Below are 17454 nucleotides of genomic sequence, written 5' to 3' on the forward strand. Positions count from 1 at the left end.
GGATTCAGGCCGTCACGCCCATTCACAAGGCAGTTGAACAGTGTTCTGTGTATTGCTGTGAGGCAGTGGTTTGAGGTTTTTCACAGCTTTTTTGCATCAAACGTACTCAAGGCCCACGCCAAGCACTTGCAGCGTGAGCTTGCACGGGGCCTCTGGCTGGCTCAGGGTTTCGACTCTGGGTGTTGCTGTAGCAGTGTTGCTTTCTAGGGTTCGCCTTTGGGACAGCAGGAGAAGCAGAGGACGTCCCGCCTTTTGTGGAAATTCTGGGTCCCCCACGTCAGCCTTTTTTGGATCATCTGCATGTTATACCTGCTGGCGTCACTGCCACAGGATTCCAGAGCAGCTTAAATCTGTGAATGTGTGTTCATGGGGCTGTTGAAATGAATTGCCACAAACCGCAGGGGCTAAGACAGCAAAATTTATCCTCCCCCAGTACTGGACACCAGAAGTCTGAGGTACAGGTGTGGCAGGGCCACGCAACCTCTGGAGGCTCCAGGGGAGGATCCTTCCTGCCTCTTCCAGCTCCTGGTGGCTCCAGATGTCCCTGGACTTGTGGCCGCATCACTCCAGTCTCTGCCTCTGTCTTCATGTGGCTTCTCCTCTGTGACTCTGTGTCTCTTATAAGGACATCATCATTATACTTAAGGTCTACCCTAAATACAAGATGATCTCCTCTTAATTAATTACATCTGTACAAACCCTCTTTCCAAATAAGCTCACATTCTGAGATTTCACAGGAACGTGGGTTTCGGGGGACACCATTCACCCCGCTGTAAATGTATCTCTTTGTTTTTCTTCCAAGACAATAATGGCAAAGAGCAGGTGCACACAGATGACCCCCGAGCAGCTCCACCAACATGGCAAACCCACGGGAGGGGCAGGCTGGCTACCTTGAAGCCATGTCCCTGTGGAGTTCCCTAAGCCCCTGACCCGATGGTCATCTCTCCTCATGAAGCCTCCCGAACTCCTGGAATCCAACACCAGGTGAGGTGCAAAATGCCACCAACCTTAATGTTTTAGCCCCATCACCGGCTCCTGGAACCCACGGTTTTGGCTTCCTTCACACCCGGAGGGGTGGTGGAACAGAGGCTCCTCATCACACTGAACCAGAGCAGGGGTTGGGGCTGGGGTAGGCTGGTCCCAGCACAGGAAGAGAGACAGAGTCCCCCACCCCATGCCAACCTAGCCAGCAGGCAGGAAGGGGACCCAGAGGCCGATACTCCTGCAGGTCTGTGTGGTCAGCGCCTTCGTGGGATGCCTGGTCCCCAAATGGTGCACACTCATGTCAAATCAGCCTCGGACCCAGGAAGGCCCTAAGGACTCCTGATGGGGAACAGGAACCCAAGGATGAGCCCAGGAGAGCTGCGCCCAGGAGAGCTGCACCCAGGAGCATCTCATGGAGCCCATGGTAGCTGCAGGCTCTGCCTCCTGTCCACAGCTGGGCCTCAGCAGTTCTCGCCCACCCAGAGACCCTTGGCCTGTTGGGGAGGCCTGAGTGGTTCCTGGGGGCTAGATGTCCTCCCCATCAGGGACTCATCGAATGTGACACTGATGTAGGACAGGAGCCCCACCACGTGAAGCCAGAGTGACCAGAAGTCCCCATGGTTGGTTCCTGGGGGGACCAGGAGATGTCAGGGAGACCCATGGGCTCCTGGAGAAGTCATTGAGGATGAAAGAGTCTGTCCATTTTCCTCTGGAAGAATCACGGTGACCAGAGTGACTGTGAGGGAGATAAACACAAATTCCAGTGTGCATCAGGCTGGGGAAACAGGGCCGGCCCAGGGGACATGGGGTGCCACGGTCTTCCCAGGCCAGGGCTGCCTCCCACGTGCTGACTGTGCAGGGCAGTGTCCCCAGCAGGAGGTGGTGGCAATGATGTGGGTGGGTCACCCAGGCAGGATATCAGGGGACCGCAGGCGACACAGCCGGGCTGGCTGAACACACATCCTCAGGCAGGGACAGGCTGGGCGGCCCCTTGGGAGTCAGAGCTAGAGAGTCCTGGAGCCCTGAGCTGCCACCATCTCCGGAAAACAATGGGGTCTGTCCCTGCTGCTTGACTCTGCTTGGACTCCCTGTCTTGATGGAAGCTGGGAGTCAGGGACCTGTCCCCAGCACCCCATGGCAGCAGGTGGAGGACACCCGGACACTGTCGCCGGACGTCCCGGAGCTGCCAGCCCTCGCCGGGTGCCGCTCCTTGGCGCCACTCCAGGCTCAGCACACGCTCTCCTGCCTCTTCAGGCAGGGCTGGCCGGCTGCCCCGAGCCCGTCCTCGGCCTGGCCGGCGGCCACGGAGCGGCCCGACAGTGTCCTGGCCGAGAAGAGGCTCTCTCGGCGTGTGTCCTGGCTGTCACTGGGCAGCGGGCCGTAGCCCAGGTAGTCCCGCAGCCGCAGCTGGAACTCACGGGAGGCAAAGTAGTAGACGAAGGGGTCCAGGCAGTTATTGAGGCAACTGAGGCACAGCGTGAGCTTGTACACGTGGTAGTAGCTCTTGTTGAAGAACAGGCGACTGACCATGTGCACCAGCAGCACGAAGTTGTTGGGCGCGAAGCAGGTGACGAAAGCCAGCAGCACCACAGCGGCCAGGTGCACGGAGCGGCGCCTCTGGCCCCGGCTGTGGCGGTCGGGGGCCTGCAGCAGCTTCAGGATGGTGGCTGTGTAGCAGGCCACGGTGACCACGAAGGGGATGAGGAAGAGGATGATGAAGATGGTGAACAGGAAGAGTGCCCACATGGTCACGCTGGGCAGCATGGTCCACTTGAGCACATCGAAGCAGGTGACGATGCCCAGCGCGTCCACCCTGTAGGTCAGGTCCGCGCGGGCCAGTGGGGACAGAGCCACCAGCAGCAGCAGCCACGTGCAAAGGCAGGCGGCCACGGCGTAGCGGCGACGGCGCCAGCGGGCCGAGGCCAGCGGGTACACCACGCCCAGGAAGCGCTCGACGCTGATGCAGGTCATGGTGAGGATGCTGGAGTACATGTTGGTGTAGAAGGCCACGGTGACCACGTTGCAGGGCACCACGCCGAACACCCAGTGGTGGCCGTTGCAGTGGTAGTAGATCTGGAAGGGCAGCACGCTGGCCAGCATGAGGTCGGTGAGGCACAGGTTGATCATGAAGATGACCGATGGGCTCTTGGGCCCGATGTGGCGGCACAGCACCCACAGCGAGAACAGGTTGCCGGGGATGCTGACCAGCGCCACCAGCGAGTACACCACGGGCAGGGCCACCGCGATGGCCGTGTTCTGCAGCATCAGCAGCGTGGCGTTGTCCGGCCCGCTCGCCGACTCCACGTCCAGCATCGTGGCCAAGGACGGAGGGCTCTGGCTGGGGCTGCAAGGGAGGAGGCACACGGTGAGGGGACGGGAGGGACGTGTGCGGTGGGGACAGCTGCAGGGCACGCACAGAGATGGATGGGGGCCGGGCCTCCGTGGGGGCGCAGAGGTGGCCCCCCGTCCCTCCTTCCTTCCCCTTCCCGCCTTCCCTCCTTTTTTTTTCTTCTTGCTTCTCCTCCCACCTCCCTCCGTATTTCTCTCCCTCTTTCCCTCCTTCCTGCGTGTTCTTCCTCCACCCAGTTACAGACCCAATGACAGGCACCGCATGGCGACATTCCAGTCAACAGCAGACCACGTACATGACAGAGTGGCCCCAGATGGTAACAGAGCAGATTTCCTGTCGCCTAGTGATGCCCCAGCTGTCGGGACACCGTGACTCAGTGCACGACACACGTTTGTGGCGTTGCTGGTGGAAAGCTCCTAAGTGCACAATACGCTGGCACAGCTGCCGGGCTAACCCATGGGACAGGCTCGTCGTCTCCTTCAGAATTCTTGCATTGGAAATGACTGTCACCCATCCCTGTAGCAACATAATAGTGAACCCCAGGTAGCTCGCCCCGAGTGCCAGGCACAAACCCTGCCCACGACTGAATGTTCCTAAGTGTGTGGGGTGGTGTGATTCGAACCCCACTTAGCCGGCAAGGACAGTGTGGCACAGAGAGGGTTAGTCACACCACGAGAGGCCCGCGCTCAGGTGTACACAGCAGGGAAATTCACTGCCGTTCCCGTGCACGATGCACACTCATTCGCACAGGGGTGGAATCGCCTAACGATGCGTTTCTCGGAAGGTGTCTCTGTCGTTACGCAACACATGACTGCACGTGATCAATACCGAAACTCTGCAGCGTGCAGAAGACTACAGAGAACAAATAAAAGCTGCTCACAGCCCACCACCCATAAGCGCGGGCAGGCACAGGGGCCTGCTGCTCGGGGCTGGGCCGACGTGAGCGCAGACACCTGTCCCTCCTGCTGTGTGCAGGACCCTGTCCGGGTCCTCCTGTCTCTTACTCCACTCTTTCCTTCCTTCCCCCCACTTGGAGCGCAGGGACTGTGCTGTAAGGCATGTGGCGGTGGCTTCCATTGGGGACCGTCAGGATGCCCAGGATGGGCAACACAGTTACAAAGTTGCAAAATAACTGACCCTGCAAGGAACCTTGTTTTCCAGCTGCCAAATAATTGCTGTCGGCCACCCCGTGCCACAGGCCGCCTGTGACTGCTCTGAGCCCTGGTTCCTCATTTGCACACAGTGAAGGATTCGGGGTGCCACCCCTCAGGGCAGGGTGCCCTGGTTCAGTGACTGCCCTCCTTTAACCCCACAGGGGCACCGTGTCGCCAGCATGACGGTCCCAGGCGATGATTGGCTCTTATCCCTGGACTCTGCCTTATCTTTTCAAACTTTTTAAAAAATTTTTAATTTAATTTTTAGCTTTTGAACTTATTTCCAGTTATACACATTTGTGGGGTGCAGAGTTGACTGTCAGTGTGTGTGCACAGTACGTGACGATCAAACCGGTATTATCAGCTACAGATCGTGATGACCTCACTCCATGACCCCCTCGCTGCCTCCCCTCCCCCACCTCTAGTAGCCACAGGTCTGTTCTCTCCTGAAAGCTCAACGGTTTATCATGGTCTTTCTTTCTTTTTTTCTTAGCTCCCACTTATGAGTGAGGACTTGCTGTATTTCTCTTTTTGTGCCTGGCTTATTTCACTTATAATTCTGTCCAGGCTCATCCATGGTGCTGCAAATGGCAGAATTTCATTCTTTTTGACAGCTGAGCACTATTCAACCGGTCTTCCCTCCCCCACCTGGAGGTGCCGTGGGAGCCACTCCTTAGGAGAGGGGGGACTTTGGGAGCCCCCCAGGGTGTCGACCCCAGGTCTTCCCTGCCTCCTTCCAACCCCAAAGTCACGCTTTCAATGATGGATTTGGGTCCTCATAAAATGTCAGTCCGAGGTGAAACCAGGAGAAGAAGACCAGGGCAGGGCTTTGTGGGGTGGGCTGGTGGGGCTTCCCAAGCTGCACAGGGACGTGGAAGTGACTGGCTCCCACGCCACCCCCCACCCTGCCTCGGCCCCACCCCGATGAGGGATTCCAGGGTGGGCGCCACCCACACCACAGCCAGTGTCCCCGTTTCTTTCGCCAGTGGTTCTCAGAGGTGCCTCCCCTCGACATGTCCAAGGCATTTGTCAGGTCGCTCCCTTTTTCCATCTTATTATTGTTATTTGGTTTCTATTTTTGAATTGACACGTTGCAATTGTACACATTTCTGGGTACGGAGAGATATTTCTATACATGTGTACAATGTGCAGGGATCAAATAAGGCAATTAGCATCTGCATCCATCAAGGACAACATTTACCGTTTCTTTGTGCTGGGAACATTTGAAATCCTCTTTTCCCACCCTTAGAAAATACACAATAAATTGTTAATTGCAGTCACCCGACCGTGCTGTAGAGCACTAGGGATTATCCTCCTGTACGGCCGTAGTTTTCTGGCTGTTCCCCAGCCTCCGCCTATCCCTGTCCACTAGCAGCCACGATTTTCTCTCTGCTCCTATGAGATCAATTTTTCTTTTGCTTCCACATTATGAGTGAAAACACGCCGTACTCACAATAGCCGAGATACGGATTCCACCTAAGTGTCCACCAACGGGTGATTAGATAAAGAGAGTGCGGCGTGTGCACACAATGGAATACTACTCAGCCATCAAAAAGAATGAAATCCTGTCATTCCCAACAACACCATGAGCCTGGAGGACGTTAGATTAAGTAAGATAAATCAGGCACAGGAAGACATTTCAACTTAATTCAAAGGCAAGTCATGTTGATGTCGGTACTTGGAGGAAATAATATGTACTTCAAGATGACACAGACAAAAATGTCTGGGTGACTAAACACGTGTCTTGGGTGTGTTTTTGAAACCTCAGTAGCACCCCAAACCCCTGGGAAGGGTAAACTAATATAGGACCAGAGAGACCCCGGTGAAAGGCTCAAAACCTACCAAAGTTTCTGCTGAAAACCATGAGGGACTCCCAATGGGCTTTAACATCACCGTCTGCTTTTTACATCTTGTTTCCTTTCTTGATTTCACAAATTAGCTCCTGCAACTTTTCCATGTAATCCGAATATATCATTACAGTGGGGGAAACACAGACCTCCAGCAGTTCTGTTTCCATGTGCCCGCCACCCCGATGCCAGTGTGTTGCACAGCCGGGGTGCATGAATGAAGTGATGCAAAGACAAAGCTGTGCAGTAGAAAAGCCGGGCAGGAGACCTGGGCATGGCTCTGGGCTGTGTCAAGAACTCGCTATGACCATCATGCGGACACCGCACTTCTCGGATCTGAGGCCCCTCCTTGAAGACCCCTCCTCTGGGTTTCCTAGGCCAAGGGTAAAAAGAGCCTGTGCTCAGAGTGGGAAAACTCTACCCGGATGTTGGCTGTGACAGTCTTGTGTGTCCACGTGGCTTGGGCACGGCAGCAGGTATTCCACCAGACACTCATGTGGGGGTTGCTGTGAAGGTGCTTAGCAGGTGTGTGCTTGAAATCCCCAATCAGCTGACTTTAAGCAAAGGAGATTATTTTTGATAATGTGAGTGGGCCTCATGCAATCAGCTGAAGGCCTGAAGAGCAAAACTGAGCTTCCCTTAAAGAAATTCTGCCTCAAGACGGCAGCGTCAGCTCCTGCCTGAGTGTCCAGCCTCTGCCCAGCTCACCTGCAGATTCAGACCCCATGGTCCTGACAGTCACAGGAACTAATTCCTCAAAATAAATTTGTTTACATATATATGTTTGCATGTATGTTTGTATGGTGTACACACTCATGCACATCCTATTGTATACATATAGTATACACACACATCCCATTGCACATATATATATTGTATATACACACACATACATCCCATTGCATAAGTATATTGTATACACACATATACATCCTATTGTGTATACATATTGTATGCACACACATGCTATTGCACATATATATAGTATACACCCACATAATCCTATTGCGTATATATATTTTATGCACACACGTACATCCGTAGTGGATTGAATTATGTCCTCCCCAAAGTTCTTGAAGCTTGAGTTGTATCCCCCAACTTTTATGTGTTAGAAGCTTGGCCCCCACTGTGACTGTTAAGAGGTGGGAAATCCTATTATGGTGATTGAAAGGTGGAGCCTTGCAGAGGTGATTGGATTATAGGACGATGCAGTAGTGAATGGATTAAAAATGGTGGTCAGGGGCAAGGTTCTGAGAGTTTTAAAAGAAGAAGAGAGGAGAGTCTGTCTGTCTTTCTCTCTGCTCCTCCCATCTTGCCGTGGGGACCCCTGTGTCACTGTCACCACCACCAGATGGACTTTGGACTTCCCAGCCTCAGAAGCTGTAAGCAGTAAATTTTGTTTTCCTTCATAAATCACCTAGTTTCAGGTATTTTGTTATAAGCAACAGAAATGGACTGAAACACATCCTATTGCATATGTATGTGTGTGTGTGTGTATATGTATATACATACGAACTTTTCAAAGACCCCTCATGTGTGTGTGTGTCCAATTTTATTCCTGTTTCCCTGTGGGGCCCTGACTGACACAGTGGTAATGTCCTGCAAAGGGCCTCATGAAGCTCGGGGAACAATTTCCTAGACGTTCATTATTTGCAGGTTGACATTCATTTTGAGACCAGGTATTGACCCTGAGTGTCCCCACAGGCCTCCCACCAGGGCCGCATAGTGAACTGAGGCACCACTCCTGCCTCCGACCCCCACATGTGTGCTGAGGTCAGCCCCACCAAGTCCCCCAACACACAGCTGCTCTGGGCCCAGACGGAGGTGGGTCTACCTTGTGGGGGACAGGTCTCCTTTGGTGGTGCCTTTGACTTGAGGACACCATGGGCCTGGTAGATCTTTCCTCACACTTTATGGCAGTATGGGTTGTCCCTTCTCCCCTATTTTCCTCTCTCCTTTACTTGGGGTCAGATCAGGTCACACAGTGGTCAGACCACGTCCCAGCCCTCCCAGCCCTGCCTGCCTGCCTGCCCATTTTGTCACGCGTGCATTTCCTGTAATAAGATCCTTGCATGGCTAATCGTGTTTTAGCCCCTGCCTCTCGGAGCACCAGACACAGGCAGGTGGAGGTAAGAGAAAGGAGAGGACTTCCCTGTGGACATTGTCCGTGAGCAGATGCGTTTCTGGACGGGTCCACAGAATCTCCGCACATCTTACTGATGTCAACATTTTCAGGAGGGACCCAGCACGTTAGGCCATGGCATAGGGACAGGAGCCTAGATGGGGGTTCTGGGACTGTGGCCTGGCTCCAGGCTCACTCCGGGAACTTGGGCAAGTCTCTGGGCACCACGTGCCTCATGTTTTGTGAGCTCTGAGGTGCAGGCTTTGAGATTCCCACCAGCTCCAGGTGTGAAAGGATTGTGGGGGTTTGGAGTCTGCTGCGGTCTAAATGTGTCCCCTCCAAAATTCAGGTGTTGAAACTTAATAGCCAATGTGAGAGTATCAAGGGCCTCATGATTGGGTCGTGAGGGCTCCTCCCTTGTGAATAGGATTAAGGCCCTTTTAAAAGAGGCTTCAGCAGCGTTTGGGATTCCTTGCCCTTCCGAATTCCACCCCGTGAGGATACAGCAACAAGGTGGCCCCTTGGAAGCAGAGAGCAGCCCTCACCAGACACCGACTGTGCCACGCCTTGACCTCGGACTCCCAGCCTTCAGAACTGCGAGCAATAAATGACTGTTGTTTATAAATCACCCAGCCTCGGGTACTTTGTTATAGCAGCACAAAGGAACTAAAACAGAGTCGGGTCCACCTGGAGTTGGAATCCCAGCACAGCCGGCCACCAGCTTGGAGACCCTGGAAAGCCGGCTCCCCTCTCCCAGCCGGTTTCAGTTTTAATGTTTCCCAGCCTGAAAAAGACCAACCTGGGGATCAAGCACAATGCCAGAGGCGCAGAGCCGGGGGGCACGGAGACTCCTCCCGCTGCTCTGATTTTATTCCTCTGTCCATTCCAGGACAAGCTGGAGAATGCAAACCTACTGGAGGCAGTAGGTTCTGGACAATCTATTCCTGCTTTAACTCAAGCATGGCATCCTTCAACTTCTGGTTTTTCTGCCTGCCTCTGCCTCCCCCATGGAGATGTCAGAAAATCTGGGCGCCCCACCCCTGACTGCCTATTGCTCAGACCCGCCGCAAGCAAGCCAGGCAAGAGGTGAGGGGACCTCCCCAACGTGCATGCAGTCAAGGGCAGCTCCCACAGCATTCCTCTTGGTTTTACAGGTCTGGGAAATTGTCTCAGTTCCTCACTTCACCTTTCCTGTATCAAAATGGACTACATTCGATGAGGTCATGAGGGTGGAGACTCAGGAATGGGATTAGTGTCCTTATAAAAGGGACCCCAGAGAGCCCCCTCATCCCTTCCACCATGTGAGGACACTAAGACGGCACCATCTTTGAACCAGGAGGCAGGTTCTCACCAGACACTGCACCTGCCACACCTTGATCTTGGACTTCCAGCCTCCAGAACTGTGAGCAATAAATGCCTGTTTTTTAAGCTCTCCTGTCTATGATATCTTTCCCCAAGCTTCATGGAGGTATAATTGATAAATAAAAATAGTATCTATTTAAGGTGTACAATGTGGTGACTTGATATACATATAGCTTGTGATACAATTATCAACATTAAGCTAATTAACATGTCCATCTCATCACATAGTTACCCAGTCTGCGGTATTTCGTTATGGCGGCCAAGCTGACTGAGACCACCGTTATACTGATGCTACTACCACTGTAGGCGCCCCTTGAACTGAGACGCCATGAACTGTTGTGCTAACACGGGCAGTGCGAACTGTATAGAGTCCCTGTCCCACAGGTCACAGAGTGCTTCTCCTCTGCCGTCTTTGGTCTCTGCTGTGAAGCCAGGAGGTGGGTGAGGCAGCCCTTATGTTCACGTTTGACAGATGAGGCTGTCAAGCTCCTGAAGGGGACAGTGACTTCTCCAGGCTTGTGCATCACTAAGTAGCTCCCAAACCTAGCTCCAAATGCTGGGCCCTCCCTGTCACATTGTTTCCTTATTCTGTGTGTTCCTGGCTGGCTGTGCCCAGACCTGGTTCTTGGGCCTCTTGGATAAATTCTCTGGTATTTTCAATCATTAAGCTGCCAGTTTCCTTCTGGCTGTGTCTCTGCGTTTGCCTGGAGAATCCTTTTGCCCTGTGTGTCTGGAGCTCAGAAAAGGCTCAAGCTCGTGGAAACAGTGTGCAAACAGAAAGTAAACAGGATCTGAGCGAATCCGGGAATGGGGTGGCTGCTCTCCTGTGAGCAAACCGTGCACACATAGAATGACACCCTGGGACTCGGTGTCTGCCGTCCGAGGCCCCTCTGGCTCGCCCTGCTTCTTGACCATGTCTGGGCACTAGATTATTGCTTTGCTCTTTTGCAGGTGGCTGACGCTTTTTCTTCTCCATTGGGTCGTGGTGGTCCGTGGAGATGCTGTGCACAGAGGCGGAGGCTCTTAGAAGATCCGCGTGGGGCTCTGGCTCACCTGGGCAGGTTGACCATATTGCAGCAAAGGCCTCACATCTACCTTGCCACCTGCCGTGGGCGGAAGCCCCGGGGCTGTCCTCATGGAGATACAACCCCCTCCAACAGCAGCTAGCTAAAGTGTTGTCCCTTGTGTTAAGGGGGCATCTGTCCCAAGGCATCTTATCAGCAGGAAACATATGGCCCTAGTGCCGGAGAGACTGCCACGTGCCTGCAAAATGCTTCTAGATCTTTTTGTTTTTTGCAGCTGGCTGATACAGAGATACAAACCCTTGACCTTGGTGTTATCAGCACCACACTCTAGCTAACTGAGCCACCTGCCAGCCTTTGCTTCTAGATTTTAAGTCACATTTCACCCAGGACCCTATCTGCTGTTTCTTCCTCCAGAGAAGACCTACCGTCTGTTACAAATTGCTGCACACAGAGCTTCCGCAAACTAATTATAAAACGGCCCAGAGTTTCAGCTTGAGAGTGAAACCTGCTCTGCTTGGGCACGCCCAGGTGAGAATCCTACAGCTATGTGTGGGTCAGCGGCCACCAGGAGAAGTGGACACCTGCTTCTTGGGGCTCTACTTGGTGTTGCAAAGGGGAACATCCGGTCACATGCCGACAATGCACTGGGGACATAAAGAGTGAGTTAGGTCACGGTGGTTTCCTTTGGAGGTGTGTCCGTTATGAGCATCTGAGAAAATACAGTGGACAGGGCCAGGGACAATTCTTTTGAAACGGTCGGCACCGTGAACTTCTGGGTTCTCTTTCCATTTGTGCTGTGGAGCCGGCAATGCACTTTTGAACCTGTTGCTGTAACTCGGCAGGTGGAGACTTTTGCATGGTGCACATTTGAATACCACGCACTGTGGAAAGTCCAGAGAGAGCGGCTGCACCAGGTGGGAGGACTGACAGTTGCAGAATGCGCCTTTGTCCCAGGACCCTCCGTGCCGGCCCCCATGCCTGTATCTGTGTCATGTTGGGACCAGGTGCATAGCCCCTCTGTGCTCCTAGGGCACCCTGGTGTCCTCCTGTGCCAGGTCTGCACACAGCCGTCCCGAGTGGTCACCAGGACGTGGGCTCCTGGTATGTGGCTCCGGGAAGACAGCCAGCCAGGGCTGCTGAGTGGGGTGGGTGATGAATCAAGAAATCACCTCTAACTGACGCCGGCTTCCCTGAAACATGAGGTGCTTGTGGTTTGGGCCCCGCCAAGGCTGGGGCGTCAGGATGGAAATTGTATCAGACAAGCACAACTGTCGCTCTCGGTGGTGGCCGGATGCTCTGCCAGGCGTTCCTCGAGCAGAGGTGGCTTTTGGGAAATGCACGGCTGCTGAGCTGCCCGGAGCAAAGGGACCGAGCAGAGGCAGGTGCTCGCGGCCGCAGGTGGAAGGTCCCTCTCACTCTGCCCCCAGCATGCTCATGCAGGTCCGGGGACAACCAGGCCACGGGTGTCTCTCACCCGCCCACAGCTGCCGTGGGCCTCCTTCCCCCCTCACTTGTTAAAATCAGCTTTGTTGAGATTTTATTTACATACCATCACGTTTCACTCATTTATACAATTCAGTGGTTTTTAACATCTTCACAGATGTGCAAACATCACCACAGCGAAATTCCAGAGCCCTCTCCTCATCCCAGAAGGGGACCCTGTGCGGTTAGCAGACGCTCCCCGTCCACACCGCAGCGGGTGTCAGAGCGTCACTCCTGTTCATGGCTGCAAACTATGACACTGTGCGGAGGGACCACACTGTCTCTAAACTTCCGTCTGTTGAAGGAGGGCTGTTTCTGCTTTGGGGCTGTTGTAAATAAAGCTGCCTGCCTCTTAGCACCCAGCCCTGGACACCTCCCCTGCCCACCGAAGGTTCCAGGTGTTGACCTTGACAGTGCTTTGGCCTTGGTTGAGGTGGATCTTACAGGGCTGGGGTAGCAGCCGCTCACCAGGAGCAAGGGGTGTGTGCTGGTGCCTTTTGGTAGCCATCGCCTTCTTCCAGCCACATCCATGTTTCCTGGGTGATGAGCACACAGGGGAATAAGGGACCCCAGCCCCAGGAATCCACGAGCAGCCCCCTGCTTGCAGTCTGGTTTCCTTCTGGGTTTCACGATGATGGAGGTGGACTGAACTGAGTTCACAGCCACCGCAGGAAGCGCCGGTGAGTTGCAGCGCTGGGAGACCGCAGAGCATGGGGTCGGTGACCAGCAGTGCCCTGGCTGACACTGAGGCCCGAGTCTACCTCCCTGGAGCCTCAGATGTGTCATTTGTCAAAACAGGATACTGACTCTCTTGTCCTTGGAGGGTTTCTGTGACTCTCCAGTGACTCATGAAGGTGGAGAGCTTTGTAAAATGTGGTTTGTTCTGTAAATATTAATTAGGGCAACAACTGGGTGAGTTTTTGTAGTTATCATAACAAAATACCACAGACTGGGGGCCTTAAACCATACAAATGTGTCCTCTGCTAGTTCTGGAGGCAGAAGTCTGAGATCAGGTGTGGCAGGGCCGTGCTCCCTCCAGAGGCTCCAGGGGAGGGTCCTTCCTGCCTCTTCCAGCTCCTGGTGGCTCCAGGCGTCCCTGGGCTTGTGGCCGCATCACTCCAGTCTCTGCCTCCATCTTCACGTGGCTTCTCCTCTATTTCTGTGTCTCCTCTTCTGTCTTATAAGGACACTTGTCACTGGATTTAAGAGAGATCTCCAGCCCCTGGCCTCCAACCTACACGTGGGAGAACCCTGCTTAGCATAAGGCTCCATCAAGGGTGACTTCTTGGGCCCCTCACTGTCACCCACCAGCACAATAGCAACACCCCCAGCACCTTCCCTCAGCCGCATCCAGGCTGCGGATCCTGCACCAGAGCTGAGGGACGTTCTAGGAGGACAGAATTTCTGGAGGGCTGGAGGCAGAGGCGTGCTGCTTTGCAATCTGAGACTCATGCTCTGGCCAATATTGTTTGGGACTGGATCCCAGGGTACCTGTGAGCCTTCAGCACTGGCCTCACCTGGGAGACCACCTTCTGCCCATGGACCAGAGAGGCAGGGCAGCGACCAGTGCTGTCATGCTGCAGGATGCATTGGGCTTTCTCATCAACTGTAGGCAACTCAGGGCAGCACGGGGGACGTTCCATTTTTGGGGGTTCAAAATTGTATTTTTCTCCCCCAATTCATATGTGGAAGTCCTAACTCCCATGTCCTCAGGATGTGACCCTATTTAGAAACAGACTCTTTGCAGCTATAATTAGTCAAGTGAAAACAAGGTTGTACTGGAGTAGTGTTTTAGTTTGTTTTTGTTGCTTATAACAATATACCTGAAATTGGGTAATTTTTAAGGAATGAAATTTATTTCTTACAGTTTTGGAGGCTGGGAAATCCAAGATCCGGGGAATACATCCAGTGAGGGACTTCTTCTGGGTGGGAAGTCTCTGGAGTGTCCCAGGGTGACCAGGGTGTCACATGGTGAGAATGGCCTGACCAAGAGAGAGCTGACCTGATCCCTTGCTCTCATTATAAAGCCATCAGAACCACACCCATGACTCCACGAATGGAACAACCCATTCATCAGGACATGGTTCTCACAATCTAATCACCTCTCAAAGGCCCCACCTTTCAATTACCATAATAGGATTTCCCATCTTCTTAGCACTGTTATATTGGGGGTCAAGCTTCAATGAGTTTTGGGGGAACACTGAATCCACAACAAGTAAGGTAGGTCCCTAATTCAATATGACTAGTGTCCCTGTAAGAAGGAGAAATTTGGGCACAGATACACAGAGGGAAATGACACGTGAAGATGAAGGCTGTAATGGGGGTGGAAGGATGGACAGATGGATGCTTCTACCAACCAAAGGACACCTAGAGTTTTCTAAAGACCACCAGAGGCTCAAGAGAGGCATGGAATAGATTCTCCCCCAGAGCTTCAGAAGGAACCAGCCCTGCTCACACCTTGATCTTGAACTTGGGGACTCTGGAGCTGTGAGAGAATCCATTTGTGTTGTTTAAGCCACCCAGTGGGTGGCGACTTGTTATGGTGACCCTAGCCAACTTACATACCAAGAAAAGAGAGTTTCAGCCCATAGACTCCAGAAAAACAAAGAAATTGCAGCTGGTTAGAGAGTGGTGTTGTAACACCAAGGTCAAGATTTGGATCCCAGTACCAGCCAGTTGCCAAAAACAAACAAACAAAAATAGACAAAGAAATTAGAGAAAGCAGAACCATGCTGAGCAAAAGAGAGAAAGACCTTCAAAGAAAAGATAAAGCATTAAAGGGATGAGACCACAAGACAAGACAGATGAGGAACATGCCAGTGGGCAAGGAGAACGATACTGGAGGAGATAAAGACTGCATTCTAAGCAACAATTCCAAAGTGTGTTCACTTGACCCTCCTATCTGGTTGAGAAATGGCTGACCCGAGAGGGGTGGGGTGTGTACATTTTGATCAACTCTGTGAAGCTCAGGAGGAATGGCTACAATCTCATCCTCTAAATGCTTTATTTTCTTTCTTTTTTTTCTTTCTGACCGGTAAGGGGATCGCAACCATCGGCCCAGTGTGGTCTGCACCACACTCCGCCAGTGAGGCACCGGCCATGCCTATATAGGATCCGAACCCATGGCCTTGGTGCTACCAGCGCCGCACTCTCCCGAGTGAGCCACGGTGCTGGCCCTAAATGCTTTATTTTCTATGAGAGTCTTCCTCTCTCTCATTCAGTGTGACCCTGCCTTCTCTAATTTTGTTGTCTTTGTGGAATCTATTGACTGAAACTCTCTCTTTTCTTGGTGTAGAAGTTGGCTAGGGCTGCCATAACAAATCACCACCCACTTGGCAGCTTAAACAACAGAAAAGTATTCTCTCGCAGTTCAGGAGATGGAAGCCATTCTCTCTCCTAGGCGGATGCTGTGGATTTGAGCCAGTGGAGCAGGGGCTGAAGAAAGACTCAGATCTCCTCGCACTGGGCAAGGGCTCCATTGCCTCGTATCACATGGACCCTCAGCACTGGGGGCCTCCCAGGGCCCTCCATGAGCCAGACATCAGACACCTCTAGGACGGAGGGAGATACATGCACATGCCTGGTGGCTGACCTCCAGCATCCAGCTTTGGGCCAACTTATATAACTGGAATAGCCAGGATTTTACAACGTGGTCCCATGGTCACCATTACTGCACTCAGACTTGTTGAGCAAGAGTAGTGGGTATTGACCCAGAAGTAGGGACAGATCACAAAGATGTATGAAAGGAACTAACAGGTCACAGATGCCAGGCCTGGCCCAGGGTCACCCTGCCAACTCCCTCAACTGCCAGAGGACATGTGGCAGTGCGTGGAAACATTTTTGGTTGTCACAGCTGGTGGGGGTGCTGCCGACATCTGGTGGGTGGAGAACAGCCTACAGTGCACAGCAGAGACCCCATCACAGAGAACCATCCAGCCCCAAATGTCAGCAGTGCTGAGGTGAAGAAGCCCTGATTTAGCATGAGAGACCCATTCTGTCTATCATCTGTTCTCTGTCATCTATCCATTATTTATCCATCCATCATCTCTCTCTCCCCCATCTATCCATCTATCTTTCTATCCATCTTTCTATCTACCTATCAATTATCTATCAATCAATCATCTTGTTACATGTCAATCAACTATCTATCTACCTATCAAGTATCTATCTAACAATCAATTATCTATTTATCTATCATCTCTCTATCTATGAGTATCAAATGGTTTAAAAATGGGGATGATTATGCTGCAGTGACACTTGGAAATGTCTGGAGACACTTTTGGTTGGCACCACTTGGGGAGGGGGTGCTACTGGCATATAGTAGGCGGACCACAGGAATGCTGCTTAACACCCTACAGTGCATGGGACAGTTTGCACCCTAAAGAATAATCTGGCTCCAAATATCAGTAGTACTGAAGTTCAGAGACCCAGGTCTAGAGTAACTCTTTGACATGGGGAGCCTTCAACAAACACAAGGAGCCCAGGAGCACTGTCCAAGGAAGGTACAGGAAAGACCCTTGTAGCGAGGAAACACCCCAGGGAGATATTTCCAGAAAGGCATTGTGGTCATGGAAAAGGACATCGGTCCCAGTGGTGGTACCTCAGGTGCAGGTGACCAGCTCAGCATGAAGGATGCTTTGTTACGATGCCTATGCATGACCCTTACTGCCTTTCCTTCACTGACATCCTATCCCACATGATGGATGAGGGCCTGTCAGAGGAAAAGACCTTGTCTTTGAGAGGTATAGTGAGAAGTGAGCAATGACATCCCCAGGGGACCCTGGACCAGGGTGGGGTCAGACATCAGAATCAGGCTTATTTCCAGAAGCAATGACAAAGAGAAGCTCGTGACTTGTGTGGAACCCTCCTATTGGCATCTCCTATTTCCTGCCTTATGTATTTCTCTGTTGTGATGGGCACAAATGCCTTTGAAATGAAAATGGTGTGTGTGTGTGTGTGTGTGTGCGTGTGTGTATGTGCATGCGTGTGTGTGTGTGTGTGTGTGCACGCACGTGCATAGTGGGGCACAAAGAGAAAGCTAAAATTAGCAACAACGAATGTTTTCCAGAGAAGAATCCCAAGAACTAGAGAAGTTGCAGAAGACAGACTGTAGAGGAAAGATTGCAGA

At 52.6% G+C, this 17454-nt stretch overlaps 1 protein-coding gene across 1 annotated transcript; it reads right to left on the reverse strand.

Moving 5' to 3' along the window:
- Positions 1–2211: 2211 nt before the first annotated feature.
- Positions 2212–13969, reverse strand: P2RY8 (P2Y receptor family member 8). The gene is made up of 4 exons (XM_063083742.1): positions 13844–13969; positions 13661–13713; positions 12713–12862; positions 2212–3328 (listed from the first exon to the last, which is right to left on the reverse strand). The coding sequence occupies exons 1-4, from the start codon at positions 13967–13969 to the stop codon at positions 2212–2214; spliced, it is 1446 nt and encodes a 481-aa protein (XP_062939812.1).
- Between the last annotated feature and the right edge of the window lie 3485 nt (positions 13970–17454).

This window comes from Cynocephalus volans, chromosome X, assembly GCF_027409185.1.
Source record: "Cynocephalus volans isolate mCynVol1 chromosome X, mCynVol1.pri, whole genome shotgun sequence".
Lineage (NCBI taxonomy): Eukaryota > Metazoa > Chordata > Mammalia > Dermoptera > Cynocephalidae > Cynocephalus > Cynocephalus volans.